This window comes from Tiliqua scincoides, chromosome 1 (genome assembly GCF_035046505.1).
Source record: "Tiliqua scincoides isolate rTilSci1 chromosome 1, rTilSci1.hap2, whole genome shotgun sequence".
NCBI lineage: Eukaryota > Metazoa > Chordata > Lepidosauria > Squamata > Scincidae > Tiliqua > Tiliqua scincoides.
In genome coordinates, this window is record NC_089821.1 from 86,206,557 (window position 1) to 86,226,926 (window position 20,370).

At 44.1% G+C, this 20,370-nt stretch overlaps 2 protein-coding genes across 3 annotated transcripts in view; one reads left to right on the forward strand and one right to left on the reverse strand.

Annotated features, from left to right (window-relative positions):
* The window catches only part of TMEM163 (transmembrane protein 163), a 110,857-nt gene extending 92,580 nt beyond the window's left edge, over positions 1-18,277 (reverse strand). The window contains exons 1-2 of one of the 2 annotated variants that reach the window (XM_066611888.1): positions 17,965-18,272; positions 14,408-14,527 (exon numbers count right to left, since the gene is read on the reverse strand). In XM_066611888.1, the coding sequence (XP_066467985.1) occupies positions 14,408-14,527; positions 17,965-18,139 (295 nt within the window). In that variant the 5' untranslated portion in view covers positions 18,140-18,272. Of the gene's footprint in view, positions 1-14,407; positions 14,528-17,964 lie in introns of both variants that reach the window. The other variant, XM_066611889.1, reaches the window with a different exon arrangement.
* ACMSD (aminocarboxymuconate semialdehyde decarboxylase) overlaps positions 17,290-20,370 on the forward strand; it is a 71,520-nt gene continuing 68,439 nt past the window's right edge. Inside the window, exon 1 of the mRNA XM_066611885.1 lies at positions 17,290-17,462. Within this exon, the coding sequence (XP_066467982.1) occupies positions 17,310-17,462 (153 nt within the window). The 5' untranslated portion in view covers positions 17,290-17,309. The remainder of the gene's footprint in view (positions 17,463-20,370) is intronic.

Here is a 20,370-nt window from a genome sequence, read left to right on the forward strand (position 1 = left end):
AATTGGATATGAAAATTAATGGCCTACAGAAAGAAAACTTCTGTTTAGGCCAGGGGTGCCCAAACCCCAGCCCTGGGGCCACTGGCGGCCCTCGAGGCCTCTCAGTGTGGCCCTCAGGGAGTCCCCAGTCTCCAATGAACCTCTGGCCCTCTGGAGATTTGTTGGAGCCTGCACTGGCCCAACGCAACTGATCTCAGCGTGAGGGCAACTGTTTGACCTCTCGCATGAGCTGTGGGATGAGGGCTCCCTCCACTGCTTGCTGTTTCACATCTATGATGCAGTAGCAGCAGCAAACAAAAGGCCAGCCTTGCTTTGTGCAAGGCTCTTTATAAGCCCTGAGCTATCGCAAGACCTTCATTCATTCATTTAAGTTCATCTTTAATATATTCATGTATGTAAACTTATGTAAATTTATTCAAATTTTAAATGCAAATTAATTCTTTTTTTCCCTGGTCCCCGACACAGTGTCAGAGAGCTGATGTGGCCCTCCTGCCAAAAACTTTGGACACCCCTGGTTTAGGCTTTCAAGACACCACTGTCAGAGACTGCATTACTGTTGGAGAATAAATTTGCATTGCTATGGAACCTTTTACACTGCTTATTGCTTAGAAAAGCTTGAACTACAGTCTATCCCACCTCACAAGGATGTTGTAGAAGTGACAGTCACACACTTTGTATGCAGTTTATACCTATTTTTAATAACATCCAATGGTAGTTTTTCAAAATACCACCTACATTCCAAAAAATTCACAATTTTCATGCGTCCTTAGTTTTCAAGCCTACTAAACTACATCTTGACTATTCATGACATGCAATTACCAGTTATTAAATATCCATGAAGATATCAAGTACTGTATACATTTTGTCTTACCACAGAAATAACAGGAGTTCATATAAGAGTTCATGCAGGGCACCGAGCCCCACATGAACATGCAGAATCTGGTGGAGCGGAGTTCCACTGGTCCCACCTCCCTCCCTCCCTGCTCCCTCCCCCAGCATGCCTCCAGCCTGCCCTCTCCCCACCTCCCGCCTCCCTGCCATGCCTTCTCCTCATCCTCCACCCACCTTCCCAGAATGCCTCTTCCCCACCTCCCCCCACCCCCGCTTTCCTTACTGCGGCTCAGCAGTCCATGCAACCACTGAGCGGCAGAGGCCAGGCAGCCACTTGGTGCTAGCCCAGCGCTGGCCAGCTAGTATGGGCGCTCACCTGGCGAGCCATGGGCTAGCATGGGCACTCGCCCGGCATTAGGCCTCGCAGTTGTGCCTTACAGCACGTTTGCAACAGCGTGCACCAGCAGTAAGCCAGTGCGTCCAGCTCAAGATTGAGCTCTGAGATTGCTAACAATAAGGAAACAATATACATTGCATAGACAGTTAGTCATGACTAAGTCCTATTGAAATCAATTAGTCATGACTAACTTAAAGCTGTAACCCAATATAGTCATACAAGGGTGTAAGCCCCACTGAACATCATGGATCTTTCTTCTGCATAAAAACGTGCAGTGGTTCCTAAACTGTGAGCCATGGCTCCCCAGGGAGCCATGGAAACCTTCCAGGGGAGCTGCAGAATCCTCACAAAACACCCACTGCCCTACACAACATACAGTGGTGCCTCGCAAGACGAAATTAATTCGTTCCGCAAGTCGTTTTGTATTGCAAAAATTTCGTCTTGCGAAGCGCGGTTTCCCATAGGAATGCATTGAAATTTAATTAATGCGTTCCTATGGGCAAAAAAAGTCAGAACAAAGTCAAATTTTGTTTACAAAGTGTTTATTAAGTGCTCTTTAAAGGCATACATACTGTACAGAGGATTTCAAAAATTTCAAGCACAAAACTTCAACTTTTTAATTTTAAAAATTCGTCTTGCGAAGCACAGCCATAGAAAAATTCGTCTTGCGAGTCACCAAAAAAATCGCAAAAACGCTTTCATCTTGCAAGTTTTTCAGTGTGCGAGGCATTCATCTTGCGAGGCACCACTGTATAGGATTGTAGCCCTAATGGGGAGCCACAGCCAGTGGCCTAGTAGGTGAAGGGTGCTGCCAGTCAAAAAAAAAAGGGAACCACTGATGCATAGGATTGCACCGTTAACCCCATTAAATTCAATATAGAATTTAGACTTGCCCAAGGGCCAAACAAATTATAAATTTGCCCCTTGCTTTTTAATTTTTTTTTAAACTAGCATGAGGAAAAGCCATGAAACTGTGAGAAGTGGGCTTTTGCTCTTAGCCTCATGCTATGAATCTAGCACCAACTACTCACCCCCCATGCACCATTTATAATTTTTTGAAAGGTTCAACTGAAAACTACGCAACGTCCTAAAAATTGTAAATAGTTCATGGAGGGCAAACAATCAGGGTTATACCTGTGGCGGGCTAAAAACTGAACCCCCTACTCCCTCCACAGTGGGTGCCCTCCACACACTACCTAAAAGGGTACACTCACACAGGACCAAATTCACATGCTCTTTTGAACATGTAGTTTGACCCCAAATTTATTTAGATACAGCCTAAAGATGACAAACACTTCTGCATAAATTTTTCTCCAGGAAGCCACTCAGTGTAATAAAGATTAATGTCAAATGCCCTTGTCAATAATTCTAGCCTGTCTTTCCTCATAAATTCAACAGAGGTGAGGTAATGGGTTCATATTTGTTTGTGGTTCTTTACTCTGCAACACTAATGGTGACCCAGAAGAAATGAGCATTCTTAGTACCTCAGAGACAGTACTTTCATTTCAAGTTATAATAAGTCATAGCAATAATAAAATATTCCATATATAAGGCTGAGTAGTAGGACAGCTTCAATGGAGAAATAAAAACCTGAGAAAAGCTAGAGCACAGCAGTCTAGCAGTCTGTTTCCTGTATTATATATCTTTAGAATAAATATTAAAATGTACTGTAGATACTCATGTATAGTAAGTGAAATTTTTGCCAAGCTCCAATTATCACTTCGCCTTATCTCCAGGTCAATCAGAGCCTTTCAACTCTGATTCTCTGCTCAGCTCAGCAAAGCTCAGGCAGGCACTTCCTTAGTTGCTATAGTGATTTTCCTGGGACATTCCAGCCAAAGTTAATCTTCAATTCTCCTTCCTGGTTCTGCTTGGCAAATGCTTGCAAAGCAGGTCTGTTTTTTGAAACACCAGGATGGGACCCTCCTTCCCAGGCTACAATTCAGTGCACCATTACTTAAGAATAACACCCATGGAAAGCAGTGGGTCTATTTCTGAGTAAAAAGGGTTGCAAATATCTCATCTCTCTGCTGCAAATTGAATTGCACACTCTCAGTTATTTGTTATGGGTTGTATGTTGTAGATAGAGCTTCTGGCTTAACACACCAGACACCTTAAAGGTGGATTTGATTCATGGTGGTTCCCAACCTTTTTCACTTGCATATCCCTTGGCAGCCCATTTCCATAAATTGTACCCTTCCTATTAGCAAAATGTTGTAATTAATAATACAAGCCCTCATCTCCTCCATATGAAAGCCCAGATGTATTCATCACATATTTTCTCTTTTCATCTGTCTGAAGAACAGAAGACTCTGCCTTTGCATTGTTTTGCACCAGAAGTGTCCAGAGAAATTCTGGGTGATTGATCACTTTTCATATTATGTTTCAGCATTTTTACTGTGATGGTTTTCAGTCACTGGTTCATACATGAATTGATGACCGAAAACTAGCTATTGGTGGGGCTTTCACAGCCAACTAGCTACCTCCCTTCCTGCCTTGCTGGTCCTTGCAAGGCATTCCTGCCTTGGCAATGCATTCTGGAGCATGGCCTGCCTTTTTCTGCCATTATTCCACTCTTTTTCAAGTACCCCAAAGGTCCTGTTGAGTGTCCCTGGGAGTACGTGAATAACAGGTTGGGAACCACTGTTTTACGGGTATGTAGTTTACACTGCACTTACTCTGATAGTGTTTGCAAAATGTGGTGAAGACCAGAATTTAAAAAAGAATAAAAATGTACCTTATGATCTTTTACTATGTTTTTAATAAATTAGAGACTACAGTTATTAGGTTCTTAGTTCTTAGTTCTTCCTTCTACAGTTCTTAGTTCTTCCTTATAAGGAAAGGCTACAGCATTTGGGCCTCTTCAGCCTAGAAAAGAGGCGCCTGAGGGGGGACATGATTGAGACATACAAAATTATGCAGGGGAAGGATAAAATGGATAGAGAGATGCTCTTTATACTCTCACATAACACCAGAACCAGGGAACATCCACTAAAATTGAGTGTTGGGAGAGTTAGAACAGAAAAAAGAAAATATTTCTTTACTCAGCGTGCGGTTGGTCTGTGGAACTCCTTGCCACAGGATGTGGTGATGGCGTCTGGCTTGGACACCTTTAAAAGGGGACTGGACAAGTTTCTGGAGGAAAAATCCATTATGGGTTACAAGCCATGATGTGCATGTGCAACCTCCTGATTTTAGAAATGGGCTATGTCAGAATGCCAGATGCAAGGGAGGGCACCAGAATGAGGTCTCTTGTTATCTGGTGTGCTCCATGGGGCATTTGGTGGGCCACTGTGAGATACAGGAAGCTGGACTAGATGGGTCTATGGCCTGATCCAGTGGGGCTGTTCTTGTGTTGGTAACAATTAGTGGTAGGTTATTTTTCAGGATCTGGCCTCGGGTAAAATCAGACAAAACTATAGCCAGACACTCCCCTAAGTTTAACCCCCAACTTATCCAAGGGTCGTAGAAAATTCCATGATTGTTGGCTCAAAACCTGCCCTTGACTTATCTGTGATGTCAACTTATAGGCGAGTATCTGCAGTATATGTGTCGGAATGAATAAAAGGAACTTCTGGCCCTTTTATTATGGATTGGATGTCCATATGGATAAACATGTTGAGCATTTTGTCTCAGAAGGAAATGACTAGTTTAAAAAAATGCAGGGGCACAGTTTTTATCAGGGTAATACTGAAAACCACCATTACTTCTGAATGTTATTTTTAAAAAAGTATCTTGCATAATAGGAAAATTTTCCAAATATGCACAGTGTACACAAGGAGAGGGGGAGAGAGAGAAGCCTATACTTCCAGGCATGCCCCAGTATCTGGAATGGAACCTCTGCAGTTAACTGAAACCATAGGTACCAGGGAACACCCCCCACCCACCCTACAAAGACTAAGGGAGCTCTGCTCCCCTCGCCTCCACAGGGTCCTCCGAGGACAGCAGAGGCTATGCAGTTTGGGCTCAGATTACTTCCGGTTTCACCATGAAACTGGAAGTGACTTTTTAATGCCTTATAATGCCCTCAGAGGCTTCCCCAGGACTCCTAATGCCTTGAGTGGCCCAGAGGACCATGCAGAGGCGGAGCTCCTTTTACTTCCAGAGGGGGCACACGGGGGACTCCGGCAGAGTCCAATCTGCCAATAGATACCAGGGATCCGTGGACACAGTGCCCCCCCCATATTCTTCTCTGATGTTGACTGGCTGGCACTCCATTCACAAATGCAACTGCCATATTCTTGAGACCCATGTGCAAACACTATCTATCCAGTGTTGGCTACGGCAGAGGAAAATCCACGTGGAAACAATGTTCTTTCCCTTTTCATTGCCAGTAATGGCGAAAGCCTAGGAGAAAGCCAAGACAGCTTGCCAAGCTATCTTGCTGAATTACAGTTGTTGTGTGCTCCACACTGGTTCATTCTATGTTTCAAAATAGCAACTATGAACCTTTCAAGCAACTAATATGATGGAGGAACTGAGATTCTGCCTCTCTGACAAACAATAAATAATAGCTAAAATTGAGTCTTGACCACTTGACATTATTAGTACCCAATACAATCCCCCTATATAGACCAAAATGAGTAAGAACTTACCCTGCACATTGAACTAAAACAGTGGTTCCCAAACTGTGTGTCAGGGCCCACAAATGGATCACAACCCAATTTTTGGTGGGTTACAAAACTGACAAGGAAAATATATTGAGCCCTAGAGAAAGCAAAACTGAGCCACATGTTATGTTAATCTGCAAGTAGGCAAATATGCCTTGGCTCTTATTGAAGGCCAGATGAAGGGAAACATAAAGCCACCAGAATGGTCCCAATCAGATGAACACGGAGCTCAACAAATGCTCCAGAAGGCACCCCCCTCCACATTGTAAAAAAGATAACAATGGCTTGAGTGGCTGGTACACATTTTTTTTTTTGTCTCGTAAAGCTAGATGGGTCCCAATAGAGTTCTACCCAGTCCAAAAGAAAGAATGGAGAATACAATGCAGCACTTCCAAGGCTAGTGCGCTAAATTCAAGAAACATTTGAGCCATGAGAAGTGCTCTGTCCTATAACTATTGCTGATTTTCTTTACATTCTCATTTATATACAGGTGGAGCCTGTTTACCTGCTGAATTTTCATCCACAGATCTGGCTCAATGCAGGTCCCCTGGACTCGGCCCCACCTAAGCCCTCCAAAGGGGACTGAAGCTGCACTCTGGTTTCCTCTGGAGGGCTTTCTGAAGCTCGGAGAGGCAGCACATGTCCACCGCCTCTGCGGGTCTCCTCCTTCGCACCTCTTGCAACCTGCTGTAGCCCTCCCTTCTTGAAGTAAGCGCAAAGACACTAAATCTAGCTAAATCTAGCTACGGAGCATATTCAATCTATTTTCCTTAGGAAAATTTTAGGCATGCCAAGATGTGTCCCTTACTCCGTTTTATGCCTTGAGACAGGTCTTATCAGGTTGAACACAATGGCGTGGCTAAGATTTGCAAAGTTTTGGCTTGGTATCCTTTTCAATGTGGTCAATGACAGTCTGATGTTCCAATTGGTATCAGACTCGGTCCTGCCTTGTGGGATCACCATTTTATACACCAAGTTAAAATCAATTGGTCTCGATATTGGTGTCTGGGTATGTTGTGTCAAACAGCAGCATATAGAGTTGTCAGGGAGAGAATCATGGACATTGAATGTCAAGAGCTAATGAGTTTGGCCAACACTTCCTGCTCCCCATTGCACTTTCATGTACCCGTCTAGTTAGGCAGGATGCCATTTTATTTATCCCAGCTGTATAATCCGCAGTTAAGAAGAGCCTTCATGCTGGCAAGATGTAATGCCCTTCCTTCAGCCCTTCTACGGGGCCAGTTTAAATGGATACCTCTTTCCACAAGGCTCTGTCCTTATGATCTGAACCATGTGGAGTCAGTTGAACATATCCTTTTGTTCTGCCCCTTGCATAAGACCCAACGTCAGAAACATCTTATGCCCATCCTAGTGCGCTTCTGGGGATGGGCAGAGGCAGATGTGCTACAAGTACTTTTGTCAGTAGAGAAGGGAGAAACTCTTATCAACATCTCTTGTTTTATCGCCACAGTCATAAGTACACAGGAAATTAGACTGGAAGCTTAGCCCTGTATGAGATCAGCTAATGGGGGCACTATTGACTATTGGATTTTTCCTGTGTGTGACATGCATTTATGGATTATGGAGCCATCTTCTGATCTTATATAAATCTGAATTTTATTTGTATATTGTTTTGATGTATGTATATGCCAATAAAGGTTACAACAACAACAAGTGCAAAGCACCCCCCTCGCCCTCCTTAGCTGCCCTAGCCCCTCCCCTGCAAGAACTTACTGAGGGAGTAAAGCTCCCTCAAAGTCTGAGAACCTCTGCCTTAAAAGGCTAAAAAAGTCTCTATGAATTGTCGTTTTTCACCACTATGGGCCATTCTGAAGCCTGCAGAGGCAGCAGGCAGATGCATGCTGCCTCTCCAGGCTTCAGAAAGCCCTACAGCAGAGACTGGAGCACAGCTCTGGTTCCTTTGGCAGGTTAAAGGGGCAAATATTGGGAATTTCATTATCCGCTATATTCAGTATCAAGGGGGTCTGAGAACGGATCCCCCACAGATACCCCACCTGTATCTGCAAATTAGTGGAGTTAAAAGATGCACAGAGCAGAGGAGTAGAAGGGGAAAATCAGTGCAGGCACAACATTTAAAAGTTAGCTTTGTATTGAGACCCTCAAGATACACAGGAAAAAATAAAATTATTAGAAGCCGGCTGAGAGTGTATGTAACCTACAGCACAACAGCTGGCAAGCATACAAAATGCAAAGTGTGCCCTCTCAAGGAAGGGTGTGCAACAAATCTCTGAATGTCCAGCCTTCAATGCTAACACTTTGCCATTTTGAACAAGCAATTATTCAGGAAGAAACAAGAGAACAGGTTTCCATAAATAGCAGGTGTTTGCAAGCAATTCTCAGAGTCAGTCTAGTTACTTTAAATTTGACAAGCAAAAGCCAATCATCTCAAGAAAGCAATCATCAAGCTGTCTGGAAACCCTTCCAATCTGAAAGATTGTCTAAACAGCTGTCAAATGAAAGGAAATATGAAAGATGGAGGAGACAAAGCATTACGTATTAAGCAGTTATTTAGTCATAAATAAGGTGACCCAGAAGGAATCCTTCAAAAAACTAACTTTAGCCATTTCTGTCAAACATTGCATATATGCAACAGGGACCAAATATGTACACCTGTGGGCTGGCCAAAAATGGGTTTAATAAATTATTGCAGAGTTAGGCAGCAATCCTAAACACACAATACCCAGGAGTAAATCCAACTAAACTCAGTTGGATTTGCTTCCCAGTAGTCATGTATAGGACTGCACTGTTAGAAGTTACTGCAACTTTGTTCAAACACTGGTGCATCATACTATATCATAAATTATTTTTATAGTAACTAGTTGCATATCAGCCAATTACTACAAATGCATAGCTTATCATAAAGATATATACTGCATCTGTTTTTAACCTCTGTGAACCCAGGTTAGTTGCATTTAAGAAACTCTAAAATTAATTAAGTATTCGAAGATATCTATAACTATCTAGAATGATATGTAGACAATTGAACCTTGAGCACATTTTGAAATCTGACGTTAAATTCATTTGGCGCCCTGACAAGAGGTAAGCAAAGCAAGCATGTGACACCTAGTTTGGGGCCATGACACACAAGAAGTTGCTGATTCACGACTGGGATTTCCACCTTTTCTAACTTGTTTTAAAAGCAGACATGAAGGAGCGAGCAAGCCGAGACAGTGGGACTGGAAAAGATGGAAGTTCATCCTTTTTCTCTGTGTGCTATTCGCAATTTAAATTAGCCATTTTGTTATTTGCCTTGCTAGGGAAAATGTATTGGTACAGTATGTTCTACATGCGAACCCATATGTATGTCTCCCTATAGGTAAACCAAGACTTGGCAGCCGAGGTTTAGATCAGGAGGACTGCACAGTGGGAACGAATGAACACCACTCTCTTCCAGTGCACCAGCCCTTACCAAATGTGGGGGCTCTGTGGTTGTTTTTCTTTTGTTATGTTTGTATATTGGCAACCTTCAGTCTTGAAAGACTATGGTATCGCGCTCTGAAAGGTGGTTCTGGCACAGCGTCTAGTGTGGCTGAAAAGGCCGATCCGGGAGTGATAATCCCTTCCACACCGGAAGCAAGTGCAGTTTGTCCCTGGTCTGTCTCCCTGGCTATGGGCCTTCCTTCTTTGCCTCTTAGCCTCAGACTGTTGGCAAAGTGTCTCTTCAAACTGGGAAAGGCCATGCTGCACAGCCTGCCTCCAAGCGGGCCGCTTAGAGGCCAGGGTTTCCCACTTGTTGAGGTCCATCCCTAAGGCCTTCAGATCCCTCTTGCAGATGTCCTTGTATCGCAGCTGTGGTCTACCTGTAGGGTGCTTTCCTTGCACGAGTTCTCCATAGAGGAGATCCTTTGGGATCCGGTCATCATCCATTCTCACGACATGACCAAGCCAACGCAGGCGTCTCTGTTTCAGCAGTGAATACATGCTAGGGATTCCAGCACGTTCCAGGACTGTGTTGTTTGGAACTTTGTCCTGCCAGGTGATGCCGAGGATGCGTCGGAGGCAGCGCATGTGGAAAGCGCTCAATTTCCTCTCCTGTTGTGAGCGAAGAGTCCATGACTCGCTGCAGTACAGAAGTGTACTCAGGATGCAAGCTCCGTAGACCTGGATCTTGGTATGTTCCGTCAGCTTCTTGTTGGACCAGACTCTCTTTGTGAGTCTGGAAAAAGTGGTAGCTGCTTTACCAATGCGCTTGTTTAGCTCGGTATCGAGAGAATGAGTGTCAGAGATCGTTGAGCCAAGGTACACAAAGTCATGGACAACCTCCAGTTCATGCTCAGAAATTGTAATGCAGGGAGGTGAGTCCACATCCTGAACCATGACCTGTGTTTTCTTCAGGCTGATTGTCAGTCCAAAATCTTGGCAGGCCTTGCTAAAACGATCCATGAGCTGCTGGAGATCTTTGGCAGAGTGGGTAGTGACAGCTGCATCGTCGGCAAAGAGGAAGTCACGCAGACATTTCAGCTGGACTTTGGATTTTGCTCTCAGTCTGGAGAGGTTGAAGAGCTTTCCGTCTGATCTGGTCCGGAGATAGATGCCTTCTGTTGCAGTTCCAAAGGCCTGCTTCAGCAGGACAGCGAAGAAAATCCCAAACAAGGTTGGTGCAAGAACACAGCTCTGCTTCACTCCGCTTCGGATGTCAAAAGGGTCTGATGTGGAGCCATCAAAGACAACAGTGCCCTTCATGTCCTTGTGGAAAGATCTGATGATGCTGAGGAGCCTGGGTGGACATCCAATCTTGGGGAGAATCTTGAAGAGGCCGTCTCTGCTGACCAGGTCGAAAGCCTTTGTGAGATCTATGAAGGCTATAAAGAGTGGCTGTCGTTGTTCCCTGCATTTCTCCTGCAGTTGTCTAAGGGAGAATACCATATCAGTGGTGGACCTGTTGGCTCGGAATCCACACTGCGATTCTGGATAGACACTCTCTGCAAGTACCTGGAGCCTCTTTAGTACAACTCGGGCAAACAACTTTCCTACAACGCTAAGGAGAGAGATGCCGCGGTAGTTGTTGCAGTCACCCCTGTCACCTTTGTTCTTGTACAGCGTGATGATGTTTGCATCCCTCATGTCTTGAGGTACTCCACCTTCTCTCCAGCAGAGACAGAGGATTTCATGCAGCTCAGTGACGATGATCTCTTTGCAGCATTTTAGGACTTCAGCAGGGATGCTGTCTTTTCCAGGTGCCTTGCCAAAGGCAAGGGAGTCCAGGGCCACGTGAAGTTCTTCTAGGGTTGGTTCACTGTCAAGCTCTTCCAGCACAGGCAGGCACTCAATGTTGTTCAGTGCTTCTTCGGTGACTACACTAAACATAACACTACTAACACTAAACATAACACTACTTCGGTGTTATGTTTATAATAAAGATATAACCTAGTTCAGCCGTAAGAATGATATAACTTTTAGACTGTGTTCTTAATTGTCTACAAGACCTAAGCCAATTCAAATCAGCTGAGAACCATCTGATATGGAAAGAACTTTTTTCCTTCTGTTGCACTTGAGCCAAATGAAGATGCATGACCGGCCTTTTTGGTCCTAGACGAGGCTTTATAAAAAAAAATTCCCAGGTTCTTTTAAGTATGCAAGTAAGCCTTGTCTCTTTTACCAGCCTAAGATAAAGCAAATCTGGTTTTTAAACTATAATTTTTGTAGCATGAATGCCATGTACTACCAGTTTCCTAACAACACTTTTTTCCTATTCTACTACATCAAAGGGCCTGTGAATTTAACCTCTATGCCTACCCATGCTTAGACACTTTGTGTTCACACTACTGACAAAACAAATAAATTTTAGGGCAGTGGTATTCAAACTGGGGCGTCGCGATACCTCAGCCTCTGGGTCCTGGCCTCTGCCCCCTTAAGGGGTGGGAGCAGCCAGGTGACAGGGGGAAGGCAACGGCGCGATCGCGCTGCTCAGGGGGGCTGCAGGGGCTTGGGTGCACTTGCCCAAGCCTCCTGCAGCCTCCTGGGAGTGCGGGGAGCCCTGCACAACCTTCAGCAGGGCTCCCCAGGTCAGGAAAATTGAAAGCGGAGTGATCGTGCCCCGCTCCGCAAAACCAGAAGCGGATCATGATTGCTCCACTTTCCCTTCTGACGTGGTTGCAGGGACTGGGGTGCACCCTCCAGTCCCTGCAGCAGCCGTCCCTGTGTGCGGGGAGCCCTGCGCGAGCGCCTGCAGGGCACCCCAGATCAGGGAAAGGGAGAGTGGGGCGATCGCGCTCCGCTTCCACTTTTGTGGAGGCAGAGCAGATCGCTCCACTCTCCCTTTCCCTGACCTGGGGTGCCCTGCAGGCGCTCACGCAGGGCTCCCCACATGCAGGGACAGGTGCTGCAGGGACTGGAGGGTGCACCCCAGTCCCTGCAGCCCCGAGTGATGCGATCAAGGGGATTGCGTCACTGCCTTCCCCCTGCCGCCTCCCCCCCGCCCCCGCAAAGACTTACTGCAGGTTTCAAACTCCCAGAGAGTTTGAAAACCGCAGCTTTAGGGTCTTAAGAAGAAATAGACTCCAAAGTCTAAAAAAGTGGAGAAGAAGCTGATTGCTGACATTTTTATGGATATTTGTTCAATGAAACCAGTGGTTGATGCAAGTGTTTAGAGATTAATAAAAACCTCTGACTGATCTCCCAAGCTTCGTACGCATGCCAGCACGGTCTAGTACAATGTGCTCCTCCATGTTCAGTGTAGGTTTCCATCTACCTGCACATTTAATGTAATGAGGGTTGACAGCCAAGTATGTTTTCACACAGAATAATTCATTTAGCCCAACATGATGCAAAGTTATTCAGAAATAAGTCCCACCATTTTTAATAGGACATGCTTTCAAATGCAAGTCCAATTGAACTAGCATTTCAATGAACTGCAACATTGTTAGCTACATTTTGCAGGTTTAGTGAAAAGTTAGCTTTAAAAACACTAAAAAACGTTTTCCCGACATGTGACCTCATTGCCAAACTTGTGCAAAAAACCCAAACAAAGCCGTAACTGCTTTCCTCTAACTACTTTCTTTTACATCACTATTATGCCTAATTATAAGAACATAAGAAAAGCAATGTTGGATTAAGCCAAAGGGCCATCTAGTCCAGCATCCTGATTCTCACCATGGCCCACGAGTTGCGTCTGGGAAACCCATAAGCAGAAGAGGCCTCCCTTCCCAGTATGCTCCTGCAACTGGTATTCAAAGGGACAGTGTTCCTTTTGTCCCTCCTAAATCTCACACCAATCCATCTCAATGAATGACCCCTGATTCTAGGAAAGTGAGCGAGGTGGGAATTTTTTTCTCCATACCATGCATAATTTTATGAGTCTCAATCATGCCCCCCCTTAAACATTCCCCCCTTGGTAGAAAGCCCCAAGCATTATCACACCCAAGACTCTTATTTAGGAATTATAAAATTATCGTTGCTGTTCTGATTTCAAGGTGAATTTCAATTATACCAATGAAACAGAACACAACAGTTTTATGCCTTTTCGAGAAAATTCTGCTTGTATAGTTTCTTTCCTTTTTCAAAAAAATAAACTCCTGGCGTGTATGTTTTCCATTCAAATTACTCAAAGTAATATATGCTGAGTTTTGCAGAGCCCATTTGGCCAGATTATAATAACCCCTCTTGGGAGCTGACACCGACTTCCAGCAGCAGCCCATCAATGCAGATTAGCACAAGAACATATGCTGCAGTGGCATCCAGTCTCACACCAAGAGACGATATTTTTAATATCTCACAAATCCTATGTCTCTGAGAACCAGAGCTCTTCCTTTCTAAAGGAGGAAACAATTTGGGGGGCATCTCAACCCAAACAAAACCAACTTTTTCTTTAAACTACCAGAAGCCCCTGCATTTCACATCACAAGCCCTAGTTAAATAAAGAAAACAGTGCATTATTCATAAGCTAGCAACTACCCCGCAAGTGTGTAACATTTTCACATTGTGCTGAGCTAGTGTCTTTCCAGTTCAACTAAGGAAGAAGCCTCTTGTTTCATCTGATTTTTAAAGAAATATTACCTTTGTTTTCTACATTGGATTTTTTTAAAATAGAAATTTATTTAAACAACCCAAACTGAAAAGCCATATCCACATGGGTATCATTAAATCTTCCCCAAGGAGAAGGCAATCAAAAAGGCAATGGTTTCATTCCAAACATTAGCTGGATGTTTAGTTATTAACCCCAGTAAAATATCATATCTTTAATTTGTGCTTGAGTTCTGCCTTCACTAAGTATTCCAAGTGAGATAATAGAGGAAAATAAATCATCTTTAACTTGCTCAGGTGAAATGAATCTAGTCTAATTTTTTATATTACTCTGAAAAAACACATCTCCATATCTTCAAAGACTAACAGGGATCTCTTTCCTTATCTGACCTCAACATTAATAAAACACAACTGTTATTAATTTATAAGCATCAGGCAAGTCCATGAGATTTTTTCCCCCAGAATCATTCAACTGAAATACAGCTATATAAAAGTACAGAGCGGCAGCATCTGTGATTTTTGACATTCAAGCATCCAAGGCATCCAAGACAAAGGCTGAAGGGTTTGAAACAGGTCCAATACTTACTGAAAGCAGCAACTGCAAGAGCCAATGTGACAATAATGGAGGCCCACGAAACCCAAAGTGCCTTCTTTCTGTAGTTCTGAGCTTCATGAGGTTTTAACCTTGTACTGCTTTCTAGCAAACCTGATAGGAGAAATGGGAACAAAAAAAATGTGCATTGCTTTATTTCTTTTAACAAAATGCAGCTGTGTTCATTCAGAATCAAATCTGGCATTCATCCTCTATATTCTTTACGTTTAGGCCTTAACCTGTCCACCTTACACAGGCTATAAATAAATACAGGTACTTGAGTAAACCAACAGAACATTGTTTTGCTCTGCTTGCAATTCACAAATAGATTGCTGAAGAGCACTGCATTCATAAAAAAATCATATATAGTGGTTTCATAGCATCTTTACAGTAACATTTTGCAATTCCTGACCAGGTCTCCAAAAAAAGGTGGGGAAGGATGCTTATGGTGCTGGATTAACTAGATTCACAACCCAAGAAATGGCTTACTTATAGATTCAAATAAAGGTATAATAAAATTGATCCAAGAATTAGAACAGGTATATTTTGGGAGCTTGTTTTGTCAAAGATAGGAAATAGAAGTGATTGTCTGAATTCATTGTTTGATTCTTTTGTTGCTTCATTTCTAAAGGCTGTAGTGCAACAGCAACATTTAGCCAAGATAAAATAGGATATATATTAGATATCTGTGTTTTTCATCCTGCCGTTTCTGGAAATAACAGTAAACTCCTATTTGTTTTTCACTGGATATATATTTCAAATTGTTAGTAACTACAGGGAAACAAAACTGAAAACTGTTAACCTCAATTATCAAAGGGACAGATCTAGACAAAGACCCTTTACATTTGTTGGGTTCATACAAAAATAGCAATTTAAGGATTTGTACCAAAATCTATACTACAGATACCTATGATCCACAAAGGTGACAGTAAGGTAAAAGGGAGTACAATTCTAAAACCAGGTGTTGGTTGTTATCAGATAATAAAAGACATACAAACACTACTGTATTTCTAAATACTCTCCCTGCTTTCAACCAAAATCTATTCCACCTAGGTTAAATTAAGATGTTTGAATCATGTAAAACACTGGCCAGTCTTTTTACTTGAAAAGAATTGTTTTGCATGTATGAGAAGTCCTTGGGGAGAGCCCACAAATATTCATGCAGCTACCAAATGTTATCTATTTTAATTTTATCACAGTCAACATCAGCCCTTTTACTTACAATATGTATGCAAATTTTGCCTAAAACAAGCATCCAAATCCTTCAGTAGCATATTGCTTGGCAAAATAATGAAGAGACAACTGAATTTTCAACTAAACCAAAAAATGAAGGTTGCATTATAATTCAAAACACTCACATTTGTGAATAAAATTGTGTTCATTCTCTGCATGCTTACTCATAAGTAAGACCCACTGAGTACAGTGGGATTTAGTCCAAAGTAAGTATGCTTACTTTGCAGCCTAAATGTTTCAACATCAATTCATATTTTAACACTCACAACAGGGTGATTGATTTTATCCAATTATATTGTTTCTCCACCTGTCTGTAGAAATAATTTTAAAAATTTATATTAATGTGGAGAAATCTTCCATATGATTGCATCTTTACCAAGTCCATCTTTGATACAAACTGCTTTAACCAGTAGCACATTTTTATGTTTTTAATTAATATCTGTATTCTGAGGGCTTTTAAAAAATGAATCCTCTTGTTCCAAATACAAGGGCATATACTGTATGAACTTTAACAAAATGGAAAAAGAAATCATCAAAACTTCATGCAACAATTAAAAACAAACTGCATCACAAATCTAAGCAAAAAAATCTGTTGACAATCCACTGAAAAGCATCTCAACAGCTTGAAATGGAGAGGATACTATAAAGAACTATAAAGAATACTATATAAAGTATATAGAGGATACTATAAAGAACAAAAGGTAAAATCATTCCTAACCTTTCCTTGAAAATAGTCAACACCACAAATCAGAGTTATTCACAAAAAGCAAAAAAGAAGCTTTAGCATTCTTTGTCTTACATCCTCCCCCAACTTCTTTACCATTTTACCAGGCCTTTGTTCCTTTCTCAGCACTATCCTTCATTTCTCCCATATATATATATATATATAAATCTCAACAGGACACTGTTTGATACACTGTACTGTGTAAAATATGCATGATAACAGGAGAATTTCAAGGAAATCAGCATCTCTTGATTCCTGATGGCAAACTCTGGAGTTTGAATCCCATTCACATGGGTAGACATTCTCCATTATTTCCAAATTATATGGTGCATTCCTTCTTACAATTGATAAACCGAAAAGGAACTGTGGAACAGTGGTCAAGAAGCTAGAGCCAAGGGCAGGCAGAACGTTTGCCATGTTTGAATTCAGAGGAAACTGGAATGAAGTGGAAGAATGGGGGGGGGGGAGTTCAGAGAAAGATTGAGTAGACAAAGCTAGTGAATAGGCACGTGCAGGGCAGGTGCCTGTGCAAGGCAGACAATGGATCGAAATGTCAGTTTCCTCTAAGAAGGGGTAGGGAGTGTGTAAACAGCATCCTTTCTTTGCAGTGAATGGGGCTGCCTGTCTGTCTTCCAGTGAATGCATTCTAAATTGGATTTTGAATAGGGGTGGTTCAACATTCAGAAAGCAGTGTTTTCAAGGGGGGAGTAGTTTAGTCTGGCATTTATACTAAAAAAAACCCACACAACTTCAACCATTAATTGACATGATAGGCGTAGGTTGCTTAAGGTGAAGATGCAGTTTTATAAATAAGGGCAATAGAAACAGCAAAGGGGGGCAGAACGGGTGTTCTTTGGAAGAATGTTGCAGGTGATAAGACAATGAACCACTGGGGCTCCCCCCCCCCTTATGCGGAAAAATAAGAATGTGGTGCAGAAGATGAGCCACGGGAGTGATACGGCAAGTGGCAGAGGACCAAGGATGGATGAAGCGACTGTAAGCATGTTAAGAAAGATGCAGGTGGTTTCAGGAAAGGATTCAGAAAAGGGCGATGCAGGTCGCAAGGAGTTCCAGCAGCTATGGGAGGCCATGGTAAGAAACCTATGAGGCGACCCTAAAAGGGCAAAGAGGAGGGAATAGCTATAAGGGTGACATAGCAGAATTTAGGGGAGAGAAGTAACGCCTAGTGGCTAGCAAAGTCCTGGGATGCCTGCACTGCAGAGTGATGGTTAAGGGGGGAGGGAAGTAACGCCTAGTGGCTAGCAACGTCCTGGGATGCCTGCACTGCAGAGTGATGGTTAAGGGGGGAGGGAAGTAATGCCTAGTGGCTAGCAAAGTCCTGAGATGCCTGCAGAGTTAAGGTACCTATGGAGGGGAGTGGCTGGAGTGTATGTAGCTGTAGTGGCTCCAGGGCAAGGCAAGGGCTGGATCTGCGGAGAGGACCCGGTGGTAGTAGCGAGGTGGCTGAAGGGGAGGCTTTGAGGCTCTACTTCGGGATTTAGCCTAAGCCACCAGCGCGACTGGAAAGGCGGCCGTGAAAGAGGCCCGGCTACCTGGGGAGAGGGTGGCGCCCAGGGCTGAAGAGGAGGCTCACCTCTGTCCTCCAACTCTTCGTTGAACTGCGCGCCCTCCCCGCCGCGCGGCTGCTCCTCTGGCGGCGGCTCCCGGGAGGGGCAGGCTGGCTGCTGGGGAGCGGTCCCGGGAGGCTGCACGATGGTGGGCTCGGGGGTCTCGCCCAGCTCGTCCCCGCAGGCAGCCGAAGCCTCCATGGTCTGCAAGGCGCAGGAAGCGGAGCCGAGCGGGAGCACCAGCAGGCAGCCAGGAGGGTGGGGACAGGCGCCTTCCTAAGAGCCGCGCGGCTGGCCGGGCAGCGAGCGAGCAACCCTCCACTGCAGGTGGGAGCCACCGGCCGCCCTCCCCGCTCGCTCCTCCCACCGCACCCCGTGCGGAGGACGGCGCGCTCAGCGCTCCCGCCCGCAAGCCTAGCCGCGCTGTCCTGAGAGTAAGTCCTTTGAACACAATAGGGGTTACTTCTGAGTAGGCTCGTGCCCTTAGCGCGCCGCCCAGACAAGGGGAGGGTCTCTAGGGGCTCGGATCCAGACCCTCGCCTGATCTCCCTTCGGAGAGCACTGCTAAGCCATCAAGCACCCTGGCAGCAGGGCTGCGACTTACAAGGGAGTAAGGGGGGACTTTCCGGGGAGTAAGCCTCATTTATACCGGCACTTACTTCTGAGTAGACATGCATAGGATTGGGCTCTAACTAATTTAATTTATCCCCTGGGGGCTGGAGATAAGAATAGGCCCTCAGTTTGGCTGTACTTGTCCTAAGAGGCGACTAAACAGCCACCGGGTAGATGGGACTCGTTAGCCTGGGAAGGCAGCTCATCTGAGAGAAGGAAAACTCTGATCCCAAACCTCCACTGCCTTGTGGCTACATCCAGTTATGGAAAAGGCTTCAGGAGTCAACCTCGAGGCAAAATCCGGAGCCAGAGTCCCTGAGGCAGTTCAGGGCTGAACACAGTCACGTTCTGGCAACTCCTGGTCGCTGGAACCAACTGTATTGGCCTCTGCCTTTCCATTGGACCATTTCAGCAATGTGGAGAGGGGGGATTTGCTGCATGGAAAACAGTCTATCCTCCATATCTACTTTACCCAGTCTTCGCACACTGGAGAGGACACTCTATTCCAGAACCACTATTCAGAGCGCGATACCATAGTCTTCCGAGACTGAAGGATGCCAACAACAATTTAATTTGTATGCACACCGAAGTCTCAGGGTCGATCATAACACAGTGAAAGCAGAAAATGAGGACATTCAGGCTTCAATCCTATCAATTCTTCCCACTGAACACAATGGGGCTTACTTTTGAGAAGACATGCATAGGATTGGGCTGTCAGTCCCTGTGATAAGAAGAGGGCATGCCCAGGCATGTGCGGGCTGCTGCAGCAATTGCTGATGTGAATAAGGAGACCCTCCAAGGCAGAGGCAAGAAAATATTTCAACCCTTCTCCTTTTATAAATGAATCACTATGTATTAGTTATTCGTATGTACCTAGGGGCCTTAGTTCTCGCCCACCACAGCCAGAGGTTATTGGAGCAAGGCCCCAGAGCATGCTTTCTGTGCCACTCTATTTTGGCATTAAAGAGAAGGGAGCACTTGATTTGACGGCAGATATGAGGTATGCCCGTGCTGTACAATCTAATTTTAGCAGTGCAGTAGGAATGCACAAGATTGGGCTGCACAGGGTACTAGGGAGAAAAATAGCCCTCTGTTGTTCAGGACACATGCATCACCCCCTCTTCAGCCTTCCTCCAGTCCAGAGAGAGAGAGAGAGAGAGAGAGAGAGAGAGGCCTGTATGGCAATCAATATCCTTTTTGCAGTAGACATAAAAAAAGCAAATGAAGCTTTGTAAGGGCCCAATACTGTATCCAACATTCCAGCACTGATGCAGCTGTGCCAACACAGCATGCTCTGCATCCTGGGATGGGGAGACAGTCACTGAAGCCTCCTTGTGCTAAGGGAATATGTTTGTTCGATTACCTTGGGGCTGCATTGACACTGGAATATGGGAAGGATTGGGCCCTCGCTCTCCATTGCTGAGCTGATGCGGTGATTTGGAATGTTTGCAAACAGTATACTGTGTTTCTGAGCCCAGAGACATGGAGTAAAACAAGCAATGGAAAAAAAAAATCACTTCAGAAGAGATTACAAAAAGCAGCAACCTGAAGAAAAGGAAATCCTGAGCAAAAAGGAGGCTATGAGTATAGGTAGAGAGAGTTTTCAGCTATAGGTATTAGGTTTTTTTGTTGTTGTCATTATATGTGATTTTCAGTCACATAAAAAAACAAAGCACAGCCATTTTGTGTTTAAAATATCTGAGTAAAAACACAAAACATAGCCTTTTGGTGTTTGATATTTTTCAGAAATTAAAGTAGATTACTTTTCCAGTTAGAAATAATACTATGGCTGCATTTGCTGACACTTTATTGCCTATATC